The sequence below is a fragment of the Tachypleus tridentatus genome, chromosome 13 (assembly GCF_004210375.1).
Source record: "Tachypleus tridentatus isolate NWPU-2018 chromosome 13, ASM421037v1, whole genome shotgun sequence".
Lineage (NCBI taxonomy): Eukaryota > Metazoa > Arthropoda > Merostomata > Xiphosura > Limulidae > Tachypleus > Tachypleus tridentatus.
Genome location: NC_134837.1, coordinates 12,585,192 through 12,607,185, shown reverse-complemented (window position 1 = coordinate 12,607,185; position 21,994 = coordinate 12,585,192). Strand labels below are relative to the sequence as shown.

Sequence of the window (21,994 nt, the reverse complement as noted above, 5' to 3'; positions counted from 1 at the left end):
ACTTGAACTACCACTGAAGGATGATGCTGTTGTTGTCTAGATATCACTTGAACCACCACTAAAGGATTACACTTTTGTTGTTCAGTTATCACTTGAACTACCACTAAAGGATTACACTGTTGTTGTTTAGTTATCACTTGAACTACCACTAAAGGATTACACTGTTGTTGTTTAGTTATCACTTGAACTACCACTAAAGGATTACACTGTTGTTGTTTAGTTATCACTTGAACTACCACTAAAGGATTACACTGTTGTTGTTTAGTTATCACTTGAACTACCACTAAAGGATTACACTGTTGTTGTTTAGTTATCACTTGAACCACCACTGAAGGATTACACTGTTGTTGTTTAGTTATCACTTGAACTACCACTAAAGGATGACACTCTTATTATATAGTTGTCACTTGAACTACCACTGAAGGATGACACTCTTATTATATAGTTGTCACTTGAACCACCACTGAAGGATGACTCTGATGTTGTATAGTTATCACTTGAACTACCACTGAAGGATGATGCTGTTGTTGTATAGTTATCACTTGAACTACCACTGAAGGATAACACTGTTGTTGTATATTTATCACTTGAACTACCACTGAAGGATGACACTGTTGTTGTATAGTTATCACTTGAACTACCACTGAAGGATGACACTGTTGTTGTATAGTTATCACTTGAACTACCACTGAAGGATGATGCTGTTGTTTTATAGTTATCACTTGAACTACCACTGAAGGATGACACTGTTGTTTTATAGTTATCACTTGAACTACCACTGAAGGATGACACTGTTGTTGTATAGTTATCACTTGAACTATCACTGAAGGATGATGCTGTTGTTGTATAGTTATCACTTGAACTATCACTGAAGGATGACACTGTTGTTGTATAGTTATCACTTGAACTATCACTGAAGGATGACACTGTTGTTGTATAGTTATCACTTGAACTACCACTGAAGGATAACACTTTTGTTGTATATTTATCACTTGAACTACCACTGAAGGATGATGCTGTTGTTGTATAGTTATCACTTGAACTACCACTGAAGGATGACACTGTTGTTGTATAGTTATCACTTGAACTACCACTGAAGGATGACACTGTTGTTGTATAGTTATCACTTGAACTACCACTGAAGGATGACACTGTTGTTGTATAGTTATCACTTGAACTATCACTGAAGGATGATGCTGTTGTTGTATAGTTATCACTTGAACCACCACTGAAGGATGACACTGTTGTTGTATAGTTATCACTTGAACTACCACTGAAGGATGACACTGTTGTTGTATAATTATCACTTGAACTACCACTGAAGGATGATGCTGTTGTTGTATAGTTATCACTTGAACTACCACTAAAGGATGACACTGTTGTTGTGTAGTTATCACTTGAACTACCACTGAAGGATGACACTGTTGTTGTATAGTTATCACTTGAACTATCACTGAAGGATGATGCTGTTGTTGTATAGTTATCACTTGAACCACCACTGAAGGATGATGCTGTTGTTGTATAATTATCACTTGAACTACCACTGAAGGATGACACTGTTGTTGTATAGTTATCACTTGAACTACCACTGAAGGATGATGCTGTTGTTTTATAGTTATCACTTGAACTACCACTGAAGGATGACACTGTTGTTTTATAGTTATCACTTGAACTACCACTGAAGGATGACACTGTTGTTGTATAGTTATCACTTGAACTATCACTGAAGGATGATGCTGTTGTTGTATAGTTATCACTTGAACTATCACTGAAGGATGACACTGTTGTTGTATAGTTATCACTTGAACTATCACTGAAGGATGACACTGTTGTTGTATAGTTATCACTTGAACTATCACTGAAGGATGACACTGTTGTTGTATAGTTATCACTTGAACTATCACTGAAGGATGACACTGTTGTTGTATAGTTATCACTTGAACTACCACTGAAGGATAACACTGTTGTTGTATATTTATCACTTGAACTACCACTGAAGGATGATGCTGTTGTTGTATAGTTATCACTTGAACTATCACTGAAGGATGATGCTGTTGTTGTATAGTTATCACTTGAACTACCACTGAAGGATGACACTGTTGTTGTATAGTTATCACTTGAACTATCACTGAAGGATGATGCTGTTGTTGTATAGTTATCACTTGAACCACCACTGAAGGATGACACTGTTGTTGTATAGTTATCACTTGAACTATCACTGAAGGATGATGCTGTTGTTGTATAATTATCACTTGAACTACCATTGAAGGATGATACTGTTGTTGTATAATTATCACTTGAACTATCACTGAAGGATGATGCTGTTGTTGTATAGTTATCACTTGAACCACCACTGAAGGATGATGCTGTTGTTGTATAATTATCACTTGAACTACCACTGAAGGATGATGCTGTTGTTGTATAGTTATCACTTGAACTACCACTGAAGGATGACACTGTTGTTGTATAGTTATCACTTGAACTATCACTGAAGGATGACACTGTTGTTGTATAGTTATCACTTGAACTATCACTGAAGGATGACACTGTTGTTGTATAGTTATCACTTGAACTATTACTGAAGGATGATGCTGTTGTTGTATAGTTATCACTTGAACTATCACTGAAGGATGATGCTCTTGTTGTATAGTTATCACTTGAACTATCACTGAAGGATGACACTGTTGTTGTATAGTTATCACTTGAACTATCACTGAAGGATGATACTGTTGCTGTATAATTATTACTTGAACTATCACTGAAGGATGACACTGTTGTTGTATAATTATCACTTGAACTATCACTGAAGGATGACACTGTTGTTGTATAATTATCACTTGAACTATCACTGAAGGATGACACTGTTGTTGTATAGTTATCACTTGAACTATCACTGAAGGATGACACTGATGTTGTATAGTTATCACTTGAACCACCACTGAAAGATGATACTGTTGTTGTATAGTTATCACTTGAACTCTCACTGAAGGATGATACTCTTGTTGTATAATTATCACTTGAACTATCACTGAAGGATGACACTGTTGTTGTATAATTATCACTTGAACTATCACTGAAGGATGACACTGTTGTTGTATAGTTATCACTTGAACTATCACTGAAGGATGACACTGATGTTCACATATTTACACCATGTAATAATTTCTACTTGACCAGAACAGGTATTATACAGTTGGAAGTGACAAAGGAACAAAGGCAGCTAAAGAGACATCAACTTAATGACTTTCTTAAGCATGTATTGTGTAGAACATTCACATATACAGAACAAATAATACACTATTGTATTTAAATGTATGGCATATTAACTTATCTGTGTATCTGTAGATTTGTCTGAGGGTCATTAAACGTTTTTATTAACTATGTGTACATTAGATGTTTAACTTTGTAATATTATACATCCTCATGTTACAAAGTTATTAATTCCTCTGTGATATCAGTAATGGAGATAATTATAAAAAACAAACAATTCATGAATAGGAGTCACAAGGAAAGAGTATTCTAATTATATGGTGAATTTATTAATGGTATAAAATATTATTATAGAAAGTATAAAATAAAAGTGGATAAGTTTAATAATATGCTTGTATTTGGTACAAGAACCCATTGTGCTCTCCACAGTTTCTCCAAATGTTTGTTGATTTCATCTTCTTCACCAGGATGATATAATTTTATTTTATTACTTGTATAATTTAGATCAGTGTTTTTAGTGGGGGCAAGCATTAAAATGTTTCACTGATTGACAGAATGTAATCTTTTTTGAATACCCTCAGAAAGGGTCTCATTTGATTATAATTGAGGAAGGAAACATTTTTTGTGACGTGTGAAAATTTGGATAATATCTCAACTTTCATCTTCATGATGTAACAACATTTGTAATTGGACAAATTTCAGAATAATCACTTAGGAAAATAATTTTCTTTGGCTCTCTCATGTGACAGTTTCCAATCATTTATATGCTTTATTGTAAAAACAGAATATATACCAATATAATCTATATGTTTTTGTTAGTATATTTTGCACCAAAAAGAAGGAAATTGAAATTTGTGTGCGTGTGTACGTACTTAACTGTATTCAGGAATATAACATAGTTATTGAAACTGAAGAGGGATTTGAATCAAAATTCAGTGTAATAAATTATTGAATCCTCGATGATTTAGTTTTTGTTAATGTTTATCTTACAGTATTATGTGAGCTAATACATAACACACAAATACATCTTAAATTTCTCCTTAGCCTCATTTGAAAAAGGTCTTTACTTTAGTTAGCACATAGTGCCAAGAATCCTGTGAATAAATCACCATTCTACTTGACTTTATTTTGGAAGTATATCATTATTAATATAGAGATTTAAAACAAGTTTCTTATTGTCTTAAGTTGTGATAATAAACAAGTCACTTTATTATTTATTTTTAGACACTCGAAGAGGTGATTGCTATTTGGATTTCTCAAGTGGCCGTTGCCTTAATAAACTTTCTGTGCGTCTTTCAAAAATGGAATGCTGTTGTGGAGACAACATGGGAAAGGCTTGGGCTGACAAATATTGTGAACCTTGCCCCTTAAGTGGAACAAGTACGTGTTGTTCATAGGAGAAATGTTTTATTTTACTTTAAAAGAATGTAAATAGAGAAAAATATAAACAAATATTTAAATAAGTCCCCAAAACCATCTAAGTTTTATGAATAATACTCAAAGTTAGAGCAGTTTCCTAAGTTCAGTGGTGATATCAGAGTAGGAAAGAAAATCCTGCTTATGTATGTTTTCTTGAAGACATTGTCAGCTTGAATGATATATTATGAGTGGACTGTATAAGACAAAATAAGTTGGAAGTTCTATTCAGCTTTTTTGGCTGTGTGAACATGTCTCTGATATTTATATGCAAAAAACGGCTCGTTTGGGCTGAGAAAACACTTTACATAGAAGAGCGAACAATGTAAAGTGTTTTCTCAGCCCAAACGAGCCGTTTTTTGCATATAAATTTCTCAACAAGTGGGTTTCTCGTCATCACTGATGTCTCTGATATTGCTGTTGGCAGTCATAAAGGTCTTGAAGTGCTTTAGTTATGGTCAAGTTTACACTTTCATTTATTTTCGTGTTCTCCACTCTCCAATAATGTCATTGACTTCAGAAACAATACTGTATGTGTCAACTTTACATTAATATAGATGTGGACCTAATTTCCAAGTCATTTGGAAATTAAGATTACTTCATTTGGGAACTTAAACTATAAGATGCTTTGTGGTCTGAGACTTGAAATGTGTTAGAATTGATATTTTTGTTTTGTATATGAATGAGGAAATTCACCTTGCTAAAATTAGAAATGATAATTTACAATGAATCAAAATTCTGTTTTCCTTGTAACTTGTAAATACTTTTTATTTTCAAAAACCTGATTTTTGTTGTGTTCAGTTTTTGAGGTAAATATGTTTTTCATAGTATATCAATCAGAGGAAAAAAAAATATTACTATATATTTAAATTACCTATCAGTTTTAACATTGTAAATAAATAATATTTTATATATTTTTAGCAGACTATAATACCTTATGTGACATTTCACTGGCAATAAATGAATGTGACTTAAATCCTTCTCTGCAAAATGGAAGATGTATTGATACTGAAAAATCGTACAAGTGTGAATGTTTCAACGGTTTCCGATTAGTTAATAGTCAAAAGAAATGTGAAGGTAAGTTGTTAGAAAGATATCTTTCAAATCCTACTCTTTAAAAACTTAGTTCCTTTCATTCATCAGAATATCTTCATTACAGTATAGCATTAACCAAAATATCTAAATCTGCTAAGTAGCTGACATTTTACAGTTTTTTCTAATTATATAAAGCACAAAATTGTAAGAATAGCTGTTCTTGGGAAATTCCAGTCTTCCAAGTAACAATCATTTTGATAATGTTATTACTGCTGTGTGGTAATTTAAAGTTCCAGCAGTAGTGTAGTTGTGCTATCTGTTGCATTTAGTTCAGTCTTGTTTCTGTTTATTATCAGCCTCTTTAATTACTGACTCTTCCCAATGATTGCTGTAGTCACCACTTGATCGTAGGTGGGAAATACGTGTCGTACGATACTGGACTGTTCTTTGTTGTTACCATTCTAGAACTATTTATATGTACTTGTAGAGACACTAAATTGTCAGTCTGATGTAACTGTTTCTTTACTTCAAGTTCTTGTATTAGTAACTTACATTAATGTGTTTCTTGAGGACTTAAAATAGCTGTTTAATGTTTCAGATAAACTTTCTAATTGATACTCTTGAGTGTCTGTGACCTTTAATTATATCAGTTAGTGTAATATAAAATAATTAATTAACCAAAATTGATTAAGCTTTTAGTGTCGCAAAAATAATAAATATTTTTTTTTTATTATTGTTGGTTTTAATTATTCAAACTATCCAGTAACCAAAATTTTGATTCAAATTGTTTAATGTTACAAAACTAATCAACTAATTAGAGTATCCAGTTATTATGGCTATCCAGTAACTAAAATTAGGATTAATTTGATGACCGTCATAGAAGTTAATGTTTATTGTTCTAATTGTTGAGGTGGTGGAGTCTTGTATTGTAGTTAAGCTAGAGAAAAATAAAGAAATGAACTAAATATGAAAATAAAATAAAGAATCAGTTGAGGTCAATCTAGCTACAGTAATCACCATCAGTTGAGGTCAATCTAGCTACAGTAATCACCATCAGTTGAGGTCAATCTAGCTACAGTAATCAGCATCAGTTGAGGTCAATCTAGCTACAGTAATCAGCGTCAGTTGAGGTCAATCTAGCTACAGTAATCAGCAAAGGTGAAGAGATCAAAAGCTGGACAAGGGTTCTTGTCTCTGTTAGATTAAAAATAATTGATCCAAAAAGTAAATTTTATCTGTAACTGATCATTCAGAAGAAAAGCAATAATAAAAATCTTTACGTGTCTCTACTTGACATGACTGGTATAATCTCTATACACAAGGTAAAGTAGAATTCAACTATCTTTTGAAATGGTAGAAAAGTTCCTTGACTGTACCTTCTTCAGAAAGTAACGTGACAGGCTTAATTTATCACTCAACTTCAACTGGATTTGTGATGTTCCAAATCAAAACTATAAAATAATCTAAATACCTTGTAAAATATACATACCATGAAAAGATAGAATATGTAGTTTTTGAATGTTACAGCAGTACTCTAAGACAGGTGTATTATGATAAAATGCAGTAAGCTAGGAATAATAAGTTATTAGATAGATATGATGTTGTGATTCCATTTCCAATAAAATAATAGTTGTAGATGTGCTGTAATGATTTAATTTCATGTAAAGTAATAGCTATAGTAAATTTCTAGTAAAATAATGATCATAAGAATAATATCATGAGTTTATTTGTAAAATTTATGAAAATACCTTACTGAATGTACGTTTCTGGTTTTATTTTTGTTTAGATATAAATGAATGCAAGAACAAAAACATTTGTCAGAGAGGACAGTGTGTGAATACACAAGGAAGCTTCCAGTGTATATGTCCAAGTGGGTTCTTCCTCACAGCTGATGGTCAAGATTGTACTGGTATGTGTCCTGTTCAAAAATCTGTGGTAAAAAAAAAGTTTACAGTTAACAGTAAAATATGTTACTTACTTACGGCTTTTTAAAAATAAAGCTAGGAAGTATACTTAACAAGTAGTTTGATGGATGTTTTATATATGTATGGTGACTTGTTTTAAAATGTGAATAGTGAAATAACAGGCTTAACAATAAAAGGTGAAGCTTGTATCGACATGTGTGTGTGTTTTTGTGTGCTTTCTTTAAGATTCTTGATTAAGCTAAGTGTTTACAAACTGTAATTACTAGTTGAATATATGCCAGTTGAACTGTACAAACTCCCATATGGTACATTTTACTGTCACCTAAATATAGATTTTTTTGCTATTTATTCAAGGTGGCTAATGAGTTGTTTTTTATTGAAAACAGTAAACATAACAGATATTAATTATTACATCAGTTTATAACTGCAGTTTGTTACCATCATATTTTTAGCCAAGTTTTTGTGATCTACTTTTTACAAATTACATTTCCATGCTGTGTAGTAAGTCATTCTTTTCTATAGAGTATACTGTTAATTTCACTCTACATGACTAAAAACTGGTTATTTTATTTCAATGTTTTGTGTCTTTAGTACATTCTGCATACAGTTACTATTATTCGTTTATGGTTTCTGCAAGTGTATGTTTCTTTAATTACTTTCATTATTGTGTATATTTTCACAAACATATAGCTATTTAAATTCTTAACGTTTTCTCTCTCTCTTTTATGCCCAGATATGGATGAATGTGCAACTAAGGGTATGTGTGCAAACGGAGTATGTGTAAACATTGATGGTTCATTCACATGTCAGTGCAACGAAGGGTATGTTCTAGCTCATCTGGGACATGCTTGTATCGGTAAGTTAAAAAACAAATATTCAATATTTCCATAAGTTATTGTATTTTAGTATAATTTTGACAATATGGTATTTGATCTTTTCTCATTACTTTAGGTTTATCCCTTATACTGAACTCACTACAGATAAATAGGTCTTCTTTATAACATTGATGTTCTTTCCATAAAATGTTTCATGTTCATTTTATTTTCACAATTAAGATTACATGAGTTTAAATTATTAACAGTATGCAAATTCTTTCCTCATTTCCTGTCATTCAGATCTTAGATGAGTTTAATAAGAACAAAGTTATGTTATGTGTTCTTGCTAATCCATAGGTTAAATGAGAATGACCCTGGTTAAACAGATCCCAGCTTTATTCAGATTAAACCTGTCTATACTATTGTACTTGCTAATCTGTAAGTTAAACAAGAATAACTTTGAGTAAATGTAAGTGTATTAATAACTTGTGATAATAAACTTACAAGTTTAATAAGGCTTCAACATTTCAGTTCATTTGGATCACGTGACTTCACATGCACAACAAGGAGTTGAAATTCAATTATTCTCTAAGACGAGGTAAAAATATGGATGCTAGGGAAAAACAGTTTTGTAATACAAGTATTTTGAGCAAAAAGTTAACTTCAAAAGTTTTCTGTCATATCACATTTGAAACATGCTACCACTATGCATTGATTGCATTGTCTTTACCTGTTTGTTATATATAAAAATTTTCTACCAGACGAGCTAGGGTGAACAACTGCATTATCCTTTGTTTCTTGTAGTGTTTTGGTACAATAAACATGTCTGGTTAATGTTTCTTTTTATCTTCTTGAATCTTGGTCTTATGTTCAATTACCCATGAACTCTAGATTTGATTAGGTATTTATTTTATATTGAAGATATTGATGAATGTGCTGAAAATGGTCGAATTTGCAATCGAGGTCAGTGTGAAAATATTCCAGGAAGCTATCAATGTCATTGCAAGGAAGGCTTTGTTTTAGGACCCAGTGGCAAATTTTGTGTTGGTAAGATATAATTTTAGAACAATAAACTATTGTATTACAGATTATTTTATTCTCTCCACTAACAGCATAAAGATCAAATCAGTGTCTTACTTTGAGGGGTTAAAACAAAAGTCTTTACCCTAAAATGTTTTGTAAGGAGTAATGTGTATCAGAAATGTAATATGTCACAACCTTTTGTTACATAATCACACAATACTTTTGATATCAAATAAAAAAGTAGTTCAGAAGAGAGTTAACACTAATTAATTTGGTTAGTCTTCATTTCTTCACTGTTCATATGATTCTCTAACTTGTTTGTCAAAGTGGATTTTAGAATTAATAAAGAAGGGTGACTAGTGCCACTATTTTAAAACATAGCAGCTTAGTTTTTCTGCAAAAAGAACATAATCTCAAAGTACAGATGAACAAACATGTTTAAAAACACATCAAAATAAACGAAGAAAACTAATGATATACTAATAACAGTTTCTTTTAAGCCCATAAAATCCAGTTAAAAGTATTGTTTTGTTGTTCTAAAAAGAATAATTGTATTGTTCGTCAGAGAACTGAATATCTTGTACAGGAGTAGCTTATTGACTATTTCAATTAAGAGTGAGTGTAATAACCCTATAAACCTGGTGGTCATTGTTAACAAGTGAAAGGTTTTATGCGCATAACATACAAGAACAACATATAACTAAAGTGGTGTTTTGTTGTTACTGACACATGTATAAGTTCAGTACAGGCTGAAGTGTATTGAAATTATTTCATTTTTTTGTGGGTTGTTTTGTTATAATTGCTTCTCTTGCCATAAGGTAAGAAGCTGTTAAAAAGTGAAGAATTTCTTTTTTATTTCTATATATATTTGCATGTATTAAAAACATTTTGTGTTCTAATTTTCCCAGATCGTGACGAATGTGGAGTAACAGGAATGTGTGAGAATGGAATGTGTGTTAATATTGACGGCAGTTTTCGATGTGTATGTAACTCAGGGTACAGGATCTCTCCAGATGGATATGTTTGTGTTGGTAGGTTTTTGTTTTCTACAGACTCTCAACAGGTGGATATATTTATGTGTTTGAGTTAGTATGTTTATAAGTTTTCTGTAACCTAATTTTTGATATTTAAAAATCATGCATTACATTGAGATTTTTAATTATTTGTTTTAGTATAAATTAAATGCCACAGTGAAGAGTAGTGCCATTATATCTTTAGTAAATTACTGAAGAACATATAAATGTCTTGTGCATGAATTTCATGCTTTGGATGGTAGTGGGTGTATCAACAATGAAAATTTGCTGTTTAAAGGTGAAAGTATTCCCCATGCACTCTGTGCAGCTCACTATGGATATGTACATCGTTTATTAAAGAGAATAATTAAACATTAGTAACAAATTTATCTTGTCTACTAGCATTAAAATATTGGTAATTCCAGGATTGTCTGCCAAAGGGTTAAGATACAAGAATGAAATGTTTGAGTGATTTGTTCTCCTAAACGATCCCTTGGTATGGACTCCTATACATGGTGAAGGGCCCTCCCAGGATAGGTTATGTTCTTTCAGTTTATCTTCTCTGGGATCTAAACATTCACCCATGTGTTTGCTGTGCATGGCGACCTTGGATCCTAGTGGTTGAGGGGTCCAACTGTAACACACCACTTTGGCCTTGAATTCCTGTAGACGGGCAGCTTTTGGGTAGCCCCCCTTGGGTCAGTCAGCTGGTCCACTTGGGCTAGGGTCGACCAAGTACCAGTGGTGAATGTTCTCAACAGGTGTTGTGGAGATTGTATCTGATGCTGGTGTTTGGGTATAGTGCTCACGAAACCCTGGTGTTGCTGCACTGTCCTTGTTTGACATTGTAGTGAGTCCCCTCCTAGGGATCTATGGTGGGTGGGGTCAGTGGGCACTGAAATTTCTTTTTTTTTATTATGGATCCTCCAAATAAAAACTTAAATAGTGAAAAAATAGTCCATGGGTAAACCACCATGTCTTGAAGATTCTGAGTTCAGTTCAGGCTGAATCTTCAACATTGTGACACCTATTGTACCTCATTTTCTTATTCTACATTCTCTTTCAGACAAACCTTCAGGGCTAATGTCTCCCTTTTTCATTCAGAATGGACTAGAGGGACTTGCTGGCTCTCAAAAGTCTGTAAAGAAGCTTTGATACGGTGACATTGGTGGAAGCATCCACGTCTCAACACAGTGAACTCCTCGTCCATGCAAAGACGATTGGGGATATACCTCAATGTTACACCTCGTGCTACTCTGAATTCATCACGAGGAGTTATTGTTGAAAGGGATTTGAAGAACATCCCCGAGTCGGAGATTCTCACTGGTTTCTCCACCCAAGGAGTTCCTGCAGTTAGGCGTATCTTCACTTGCAAAGATGGAATTATGATGCTGACCAATAGCCTCATTCTGACATTTACATTACCACGTCCACCTGCCACCATCAAGGCAGATTATCTTAATTGCAGGATATGGCTGTACATTTCAAACCCTCTCTGATGTTTGCAGTGTCAGCGGTTTGGTCACTCAAAGACGTCGTGCCGGGGTTCCTTGACGTGTGCTTGCTGCGGTATCAAGGATCATGATGTCTGTGAGTGTGAAATGGACCCTCATTGCATCAGTTGCAATGGCTCTCACCTGTCCTACTTTTGTTTTTGTCCTAAATGGTTGGAAGACAAAGAGATGCAGCGTTTGAGAACAATTCGTAACATTACTTATCCTGAGGCTCGAAAGTTGCTGCCCACCACTTCATCTCAGACGTATGCTGTTGCACTTTGTTCCAATACTACTATGGGAGTGCAGACAGATCTTTCTGTGCCTCCAAAAGAATTGTTCTCAAAACAAATGAATAGTCTTTTGACCTCCATGGTTAAAAAAGTTGATGAATCAACTTCAACATCCATCTATGACCCTTACGCACATTCCAACAACTCCCAAGTTCCACCTCACCTGCTTTGGTTCTGGTACGGACATTTTCTCGGATACATCTTCTTCTCCCACCCTAAGATGCAAAACGATTATTTGTTCACGTTCTCAGTCACTGGAATTCCCTTCCAACAGCAAAGGCCTGCCAAATCGACCCAGGGCAGGATCCATGGAGGCCCATAGACCTCCCTTGAACAAGGACAGTAAGGAAAAAAGACGTGGTCATAAACTGAAGGGTTCTCCACCCAGTTTGCCTACACATATATAAAAATGGCCACCTTGATACAGTGGAACTTTCGAGGTTTACATTCTAATCTGGATGACATCAAAACACTGATTGCTTCCTACCATCCTGTATGTCGTTCCTTACAGGAAACTTCTCTGAAACCTGCCAATACAGCTACCTTTTGGTGGTTTTCTTTGTACAGTAATGACAGGCTGTGTGATGGATGAGTGCATGGATGGGTGGCACTGTTGGTTGATCAGCATATTCTCACACCATCTTTGCCACTTGACAACACTCTTGGAGGCCATAGCCATCTGTGTTTCCTTGGGTCATACCATCACTGTTTGTTCTCTCTACCTGTTGCCTGGAGAGACATATGATCAATCAGACTTTGATGCTCTCATTGAACAGTTGCCGTATCCCTTTTTAAGCCTGGGGGACTTTAGTGGACATCATCCCTTCTAGGGAAGTGCTGATATTGAAAGGAGGGGTCGTTCTGAAGAGCTTTTGCTCTCTGATCACAACCTTTCTTTTTTAAATACTGGTTCTTGTACCTATTTTCATGCACCTAGCCAGTCTTTAACGCTGTTGATCTCTCCGTTTGCTCCTCACTTTCTCTAAGCCTGGGAAGGATCCCAAGCTTCCTTCAAACTGCAGTCCAATTGCTTTAACGAGCTGTCTCTGTAAGACCTTAGAGAGGATGGTTAATGTTCATCTTGTTTGGTTCCTCGAATCAAACAATTTCCTCTCGCCCATTCAATGTGGGTTCTGACGACAGCACTCCACCGTGGATCACCTGATTCGACTTGAAACATCAATCAGATAAGCCTTTTTCAAATGACAACATCTTGTATCAACATTGTTTTTCATTGAGAAGGCTTATGATACAACATGGAGGTATGGCATCTTGCAAGACCTTCATATATGTGGGATACGTGGCCATTTGCCCATTTTTATTAAAAATGTTTTAATGGACAGGAGTTTCCAAGTTCATGTGGGTTCAACACTTTCCTGTTCTTTTCTACAGGAACTTTGAGTCCCTCATTGCTGTGCTTTGAGTATCACACTTTTCAGTATAAAAATTAATGCCATCACTGAACAACTCCCTCTCATTGTTGCAAAAGGGCTCTGTGTTGATGACTTTCACATCTCATGTCAGTCGTCGAACATGAGGTATATTTAGTGGCAGCTATAGACTACCCTCAATCATTTACTGAAGTGGACCACAGCAAACGGCCTTAACTTCTCTCTCTCTAAAACCATTTGCATACACTTTTGCCACCAACAGGGTATTCGCCCTGATCCTGAACTCCATATCGGTGTAGTTGTGCTGCATGTGATAAAGTTTTTGAGGCTTATCTTTGACCACACATGAAGCAGCTACAGGTCAAATATACAAGAACACTGAACATTCTCTATATCCCTCTCTTTTATGACTTGAGGAGTGGATCATTGTTCTGTGCTAAAGATGTATCATTAACTTATTCAATCGAAACTTGATCATGGATCACTGGTCTATGGCTCTGCCAGGATTTTGGCGTTAAAAATGCTGGACTTCATTCATCATCAAGGACTTTGGCTCTGCAATGGGGCTTTCTGTACTTCTCCAGTTCAGAGTTTATACATAGTCTCATGAACCTTCTTTGCACCTACACCGTTTGCAACTGTCTTTACTATATGCTTCGAAACTTCATTTTTTACCAAAGCATCCCACCTGGGGTTGTGTTTTGCTTCCTCGGTGGGCCATACTTTTTCAGAACAGATGAACTGCCATTGCTTCTTTTGGCCTTTGTATCCAGGTGCAGTTGGATGAATTGGGTCTGTCCTTGGATAACATTGCTGTATCCACTGGTCAGCCCATCCCACCATGGCTTCTTACAATCCCCAAATGTGACCTATCTTTCAGTCATCTGAGAAAAGCACACTCCCAATTGGAATACTGTCTGCTATTTGCTGAACATCTTTCAAACCATCCTTCCATTCCTATTTATACAGATGGTTTGAAATCAGGTGACTGTGTGAGCTCTGCCATGGTTTGTTCTGGTTCAGTGGTTGCATGAAGAATTTCCTCTACAGCTTCTATGTTCACTGCTGAACTGTATGCCATTTCTCTTGCCCTGGATCACATGGAAGCTAAGCAGTACTCAATCTGCACTATTTATACTGACTCACTTAGTTCTCTACTGGCGCTGGAATCACTTCACGTTGGTTCAGACCCTGTTCTCATTGATATTCGAAACTGACTGGCCCATTGTTCTTTAACATCTACTTCTGTCCCAAGGTTTGTCCATAACATTAGACAGTGTTATTGGTGATGGTGATACTGTTCACCTGAGTAATGTTTTTAAGTTTTTTTTAAATTATACATTAGACCTTTTTAAATGTGATTCCCTTTTAAGAATCAAAGTCCATCTAGTTTAATTTGAAATTAGAAAATGGCCATAACATAAAATAACTCAAAACCAGGACCGGAAAGGCCAATTTCAGGTGACTAATGCTGCTGTTTGAACTACCTGTTAGTCATCATGGTGAGTTATTATGAAAATTTTGCTACAAGTCTTTAAAAACTTTTATTACTTTACTTTCTGAAAATGGCCATAACATCAAATAACTCAGAACCTGGACTGGAAAGGCTAACTTCAGGTGACTGATGGTGGTTTTTGTACTTAGCTGTTGGTCTTCCTGGTGAGTTATGATAAATACAGTTATGCTACAGAAAGTTCTTTACAACTTTTTCTCCATTTATGAAATTTACTAAAATTAATTTTAACTTTTTAGCACACGTTTGACACAGATAGCCTAATTGCTTTATGCCATAAAACACCAAATCAACCAACCATCCAACCTTCTAAAAGATGTTACTTTCACATCATTTGTTTCAGAGAAGCACCTGATCCCTCCTACAGTTTTTCTCACTTTTTTTGTTATTTTTGATACATTCTGAACCAAACTAAACTGGCATAAAACTTCATTTTTTGATCTTTATTGTTTTTATAGAAAGAAATATGATTGTAACTACATTAGACATATAAATTTTACTCATATTAGTAGCAGAAAGAAAAGAATGAAAATATTATACCACATCAAATGAAGTTAATAAGTGTGTTAGTTTATCACTAATATGTTGTTATTTTTTATTTTACTTTATTACAGATATCAATGAATGTGTTGAAGTTCCTAACTCATGTATAAATGGACAATGTCTTAATACACCTGGGAGTTTTAAGTGTATCTGTCGTGATGGTACTGAATTAACCAACGGAGGAAGAACTTGCGTTGGTAAGTATACAATATGGTCACAAGATAAACAATATTTCGTAGAAGTGACACATAATTAATTTTAATCTGTACAGAAATGTTGGCCCTGGTATGAAGTGTGGATATATTTAAAGATTTATTTCTAATGCTTAGTTTATAATGACACCAAAATTCCACCTCTGAGCTTAGTTTTCTTTCACTGAGTTTTTGTTTTTATACTGGTACTGTTTTTGTATTTAGTAGTAAATATTTGTAACTGTTGGACATTGTGATTAGGCAGGATACAATGTCTTTGACGTTTGGATTCATAAGAAATGCATCAAATAATGTGTTTATTTATTTTGTCTAATTTTATGGCTTTTTATTACTAGTTGTTTCGTATAGTGTAGTATTAGGTATTAATTATTAACATAAATTATTTACTATTAATTTCTAACTATATAAACTTTATATTCTGAAGTACTTGGTTCATTTCATGTGGTTTAATGTTAATCCTTGATTTGATAACTGTTGGTTACATGTGTTGGGATGTTAGTTCTTCACCATACAGGACTAATTACATGTGATTTGATGTTAACTGTTCATTACATATGGTTGGGTGTTAGTTCTTGACCATACAGGACTGATTACAATTAATTTGATGTTAACTGTTGGTTACATATGGTTGGATTTTAGTTATTGGCCATACAGGACTGATTACAATTAATTTGATGTTAACTGTTGGTTACATATGGTTGGGTGTTAGTTCTTGACCATACAGGGCTGATTACAATTTGTCTGACATTAACTGTTGGTTACATATGGTTGGGTGTTAGTTCACAGGACTGATTACAATTAATTTGATGTTAACTGTTGGTTACATATGGTTGGGTGTTAGTTCACAGGACTGATTACAATTAATTTGATGTTAACTGTTGGTTACATATGGTTGGGTGTTAGTTCTTGACCATACAGGGCTTGATTACATGTTGTCTGACATTAACTGTCATTATTACTTGTAAATTTTTGTTAGTTTTTCTTACATTTGATTTGGTATTACTTTTGGGAAGTATTTAGTTTTATATTACTTGTCAAGTAGACATGGATTATTAAAGTAGATCCTAATTTTACTCAGTTTTGTGCTGCATGTATTCTTACATGTAGACATGGATTATTCAAGTAGATCCTAATTTTACTCAGTTTTGTGCTGCATGTATTCTTACATGTAGACATGGATTATTCAAGTAGATCCTAATTTTACTCAGTTTTGTGCTGCATGTATTCTTACATGTAGACATGGATTATAAAAGTAGATCCTAATTTTACTCAGTTTTGTGCTGCATGTATTCTTACAAGTAGACATGGATTATTAAAGTAGATCCTAATTTTACTCAGTTTTGTGCTGCATGTATTCTTACATGTAGACATGGATTATTAAAGTAGATCCTAATTTTACTCAGTTTTGTGCTGCATGTATTCTTACATGTAGACATGGATTATTAAAGTAGATCCTAATTTTACTCAGTTTTGTGCTGCATGTATTCTTACATGTAGACATGGATTATTAAAGTAGATCCTAATTTTACTCAGTTTTGTGCTGCATGTATTCTTAATTGTAAATTATCTGGTACTTCTTCTTGATCCCAAATTATTTAGTGTATTTTCTTATGCTTGTTTTTGTTTCAGGATTGTGTGATTTAATATTTATGTCAAATGGTTTTTAATTACTTAGTTTTAATCTTAGATCTTAATTGTATGTTGTTTGATATTAATTTAATTTACAATTTTAAATTTTTTGATGTAGGAGGTGAGTTGATTTCACTAAGTTTGATAAGTTTTCTCCTTGCTCACTTTATTTTGTACTTTTAATGAACATTTGCTATAAAGTACAAGTTAACAGTGTAATTTTTGTAATTCAACAAACAGAATAAGGATGTTGCTACACTATTTCATTAATTTTATGTTACAATTTTCAGATTAAGTTAGTTATTTTGCTTTTAATTCTTTAGTGTAGTATATAAAGAATGTATTGAAAAAAATATTTGTAAAAACAGCTGGCTTGGGTTGAGAAAATTTTTTATGTAGAGGAGCGAACAATGTTTCGACCTTCTTCAGTCATTGTTAGGTTCACAAAGAAAGAAAGAGGTACCTGACTGATAGCTGACCACATGTTTGAATGGGGTTGTGTAACTGAGTGAAGGAATGTGGAGGGTGTGCTTGGATGTTTGATTATATTTATTAATACAGATATAAAGGTATTCCGTTGTATTGGTTTATTTTGGGCTTGAGTTGTTGTATAAGTAAGGCTTATTTAATTTTGTGTTTATGTTTGTTTCTTTATTTAGTATTTCAGTGTTTTCTATGGTTATGTTGTGTTTATTTGACTTGCAGTGTTCAAAAATGTGTGAAGGTGAATTTTTATGTTCTTTAATTCTGGTTTCCATTTTTCTACTTGTTTCTCCAATATAGAAGTCGTGGCAGTTATCACATTGTATTTTATAAATAATGTTGGTGTGGTGTTTGTCAGTGTAGTTTTTACATAATATAGACCTTAGTTTTGTCCCTAGTTTTTGAATAAATTTGGTATCAACTGGAATGTCATATTTTGTTACTAGTTTTTTCCAAATGTTGGTTATTTTTCTGCTGATGTCAGGAATGTATGGTATGTAGCAGTATATTGTCTTATGATTTTTTAATTCGTGGGATATATTTACTTTTGTAAGTTGATTTTGCTTTATGTCTAGGTGTGTGCGTATAACGTTTTCTACAGTTTGTGGAGGAAACTTATTGAATTTGATGAAGTATTGTTTTATTTTGCCTAATTCATTGCTAATGTTATCTGGTGAACAAAGTTTTATGGCTGTGTTTATTTGGTTTTTCAGTATGTTGAGTTTTTGTTTTGTTTCATATGCTGAGACCCAAGGAATGTATAGTCCAGCATGGGTGATTTTTTTGGTGGATTTATGTTTTGAATTGTGTGTCAGTTCTTGTAATTTTGAGGTTAAGAAATGATATTTGATTGCTTTCTTCCTGTTCACATGTGAAGTTAATGTTGGGATATATAGAGTTAATGTGATTGGAAAAATTAAGTGTGTGTTCTGTAGATGTGAATCCTGCAACCATGTCATCTATATATCTGTACCAGTATAGTGGTGGATGTAATGCTGTGTTAATTGCTTGTGTTTCAACTTGTGTCATAAAAATATTGGCTAAAACTGGTGATACTGGGTTGCCCATGCTTAGGCCATTTGTTTGTATATAGTTATGGTCGTTGAACATGAAGTTTGTCTTCATCTTGGTGAATTCTATGAAGGTTGCTAATTTGTTGCTCGGATATAGAATTCTAAGGCTATCTTGCAGGTTTCAGCGGTTGGGACTTCTGTAAAGAGGGATATAACATCGAAACTGGCCATTAAGGCTTTATGATTAAGTTGATTAAGATTAGACTTGAAATTAAAAGAGTCTTTGATGAATGAACTGGCTGTTACATATTTGAAGAATGTCCAAGCTATGTATTTATCAGGATTGTAATTAAACGATTCATATGTGGACATTATTGGTCATGAAACAAAACAGAAACTCGACATACTAAGAAACCAAATAAACACAGTCATAAAACTATGCTCACCAGATAAAATTAACAATGAATTAGACAAAACAATACTTCATCAACATCAACAAGTTTCCTCCACAAACCGTAGAAAACATTACACACACACACACACACACACACACACACACACACACACACACACACACACCTAGACAAAAAGCAAAATCAACTAACAAAAGTAAACGTATCTCACGAATTAAAATATCAGGAAACCATATATTGCTGTATACCATATATTCGTGACATCAGCAGAAAAATAGCCAACATTTGGCAAAAACTTGTAACATTATATGACATTCCAGTTAATACCAAATTTATTCAAAAACCAGGCACAAAACTGAGGTCTATACTGTGTAAAAACTACACTGACAAACACCACACCAACATTATTTATAAAATGCAATGTGATAACTGCCACGACTTTTATATTGAAGAAACAAGTAGAAAAATGGAAACCATATTCAAAGAACACAAAAAGTCACCTGCACACGTTTTCGAACACTGCAAATCAACATAACCATAGAAAACATCCAAATACTAAATATAGAAACCTAAACAAACAAAAAATTAAAGAAGGTTTACTTATACAACAACTCAAGCCCAAAATAAACTAATACAAAGAAACAACTTTATACCTATATCAATAAATATAATGAAACATCTAGGTACGCCTTCCATATTCCTACACTCACTTACACAACTCCCTTCAAACATGTGGTCAGCTATCAGTCAGTTACCTCTTTCTTTCTTTGTGGACCTGATGACGACTGAAGAAGGTTGAAAAGTTGTTCGCTTCTCTACGTAAAACATTTTCTCGACCCAAACCAGTCGTTTTTACACATATATTTTTCTCTACAAGACGGTTTTCTCGTCATCACTGATTAAAGAAGTATTTTTCTATAGCTTTACATTTTCAACATTTGTAAGCAATGAAAAAATATAACCTTATAACTACTTGAAATTATTTCAAGTATATAAAATAAAATTTGACAATAAAAATATATGTTGCTATTTTCTAAATAACATCCTGAACAGGTTATCCTGTGACTTGATTAATAATCTCCAACCTAATTTATCTTTAATGCATGTTTTCCATTCCTCCAAACATATTAATAATGGGACATTCTACAAACAAATTATAACTTGTGTGTCTGCTCTTGTACAATAACTTTTCTTATTAGTTTTATTCATTTTTTTTTCAAGAATTAGTAATTTTGTGGTTTATACTGGAACATCTGTAGTATGGATTCTGTTGTAAAGTTAAATGATATATAATGTATGATAGGTCATAAATCCACGTTTGGAACCAATTTAATAATGTCAGTTCTCACAGAATGAAAATTTTATTCCATTTTCAAAAACCCATAAAGTAAAATTTTTCAAGAAAGTTGTTAAATTAGGTTGTATTCAGTTTGTAAAGTCTGGGCTTTTCTTATTTGTAATGTTTCATAATGTTGCTAACCGCTATCAAAAGTGATGCATTTATCCAGTTTTAAAGGGGATATTTTATAATTTAAATCTGTAAGTAATTTATGTAAATTAAAATTCCATCTTTATCTGAATGTAGATTGTTCTTATAAGATTTTAAAATATGGTGGGCTCAGCAGATAGCCCGATGTGGCTTTGCTATAAGAAAAACACATGCACACATACATCATTAAGTCTTTCATAACTTTTGCTTTATAGTTTTGATTTTCTAAACTAAAAGAAAAAAAAAACAGTTTCATTTCTTTTTCAACCATACCATTAGACTTTTGAATTAAAAATCTTTTTACACTTTGAATATCTTCTAATTTTTTCCCTTACTGTATGTTCCTCATTTTAAAATATATTTCTTTCATTGTCTGTAAAAAAGTTCAATTAGTTAGTTGTTTTGAAGTCAAGTTTAATGTAAATGATAGTATAGCTTTGTATGTGTACTTAGTTCTATTCAATAACATATACATAATTTATATTTTATTAATTAGATTCACATACTGGAATAACTTGGATTGATTCATGATTATTTAATTCTTGGTTTCATGTGTTTAGTATTGAATTTATATTTCATTTGGCTTGTTTGTCTTTGCAGATAACCCATTGTTTTGTTTCAGTTTATGATTACATATGGTTCAGTATTAGTTCTTTAGTTGTATACATTTTAGTCTTAATTGTTGATTATGCATTGTTACTAACTGCTTACAATAACGCTGACTAAGGTACATTCTAACCTTATAAATTTGTTCATGAACACAAAGTTTTATGTCGTTTTAGGGTAATATCAGATAATGTGACTTGTGTTTATCCTAAAATAGCATATGTCTTGCTTTCAGAAACTAGACAAGACTACTGTTACTCTGTGTTTAAAGATGGAGAATGTAGTCTGCCATCACGAATGCTTGTGAGAAAATCTAAATGCTGCTGTGTTGGAGCTACAATTGACGGTATCACTCCAGCTTGGGGGAACTCCATGCACACCTTGTCCATTCCCTGGTACTACGGAATACGTCAGGTTGTGCGGACAGGCTCCACAGGAAATATTTTGTATGAATTTGATTTTATATATTTTGCTATTCT

At 33.4% G+C, this 21,994-nt stretch overlaps 1 protein-coding gene across 1 annotated transcript in view; it reads left to right on the top strand.

Moving 5' to 3' along the window:
* The window catches only part of LOC143240634 (fibrillin-1-like), a 209,582-nt gene that overhangs the window by 69,336 nt on the left and 118,252 nt on the right, over window positions 1-21,994 (top strand). The window contains 9 exon segments of the mRNA XM_076483387.1: window positions 4,435-4,590; window positions 5,548-5,703; window positions 7,448-7,570; window positions 8,320-8,442; window positions 9,323-9,448; window positions 10,333-10,455; window positions 15,742-15,867; window positions 21,751-21,854; window positions 21,856-21,961. Coding sequence (XP_076339502.1) covers window positions 4,435-4,590; window positions 5,548-5,703; window positions 7,448-7,570; window positions 8,320-8,442; window positions 9,323-9,448; window positions 10,333-10,455; window positions 15,742-15,867; window positions 21,751-21,854; window positions 21,856-21,961 — 1,143 coding nt within the window.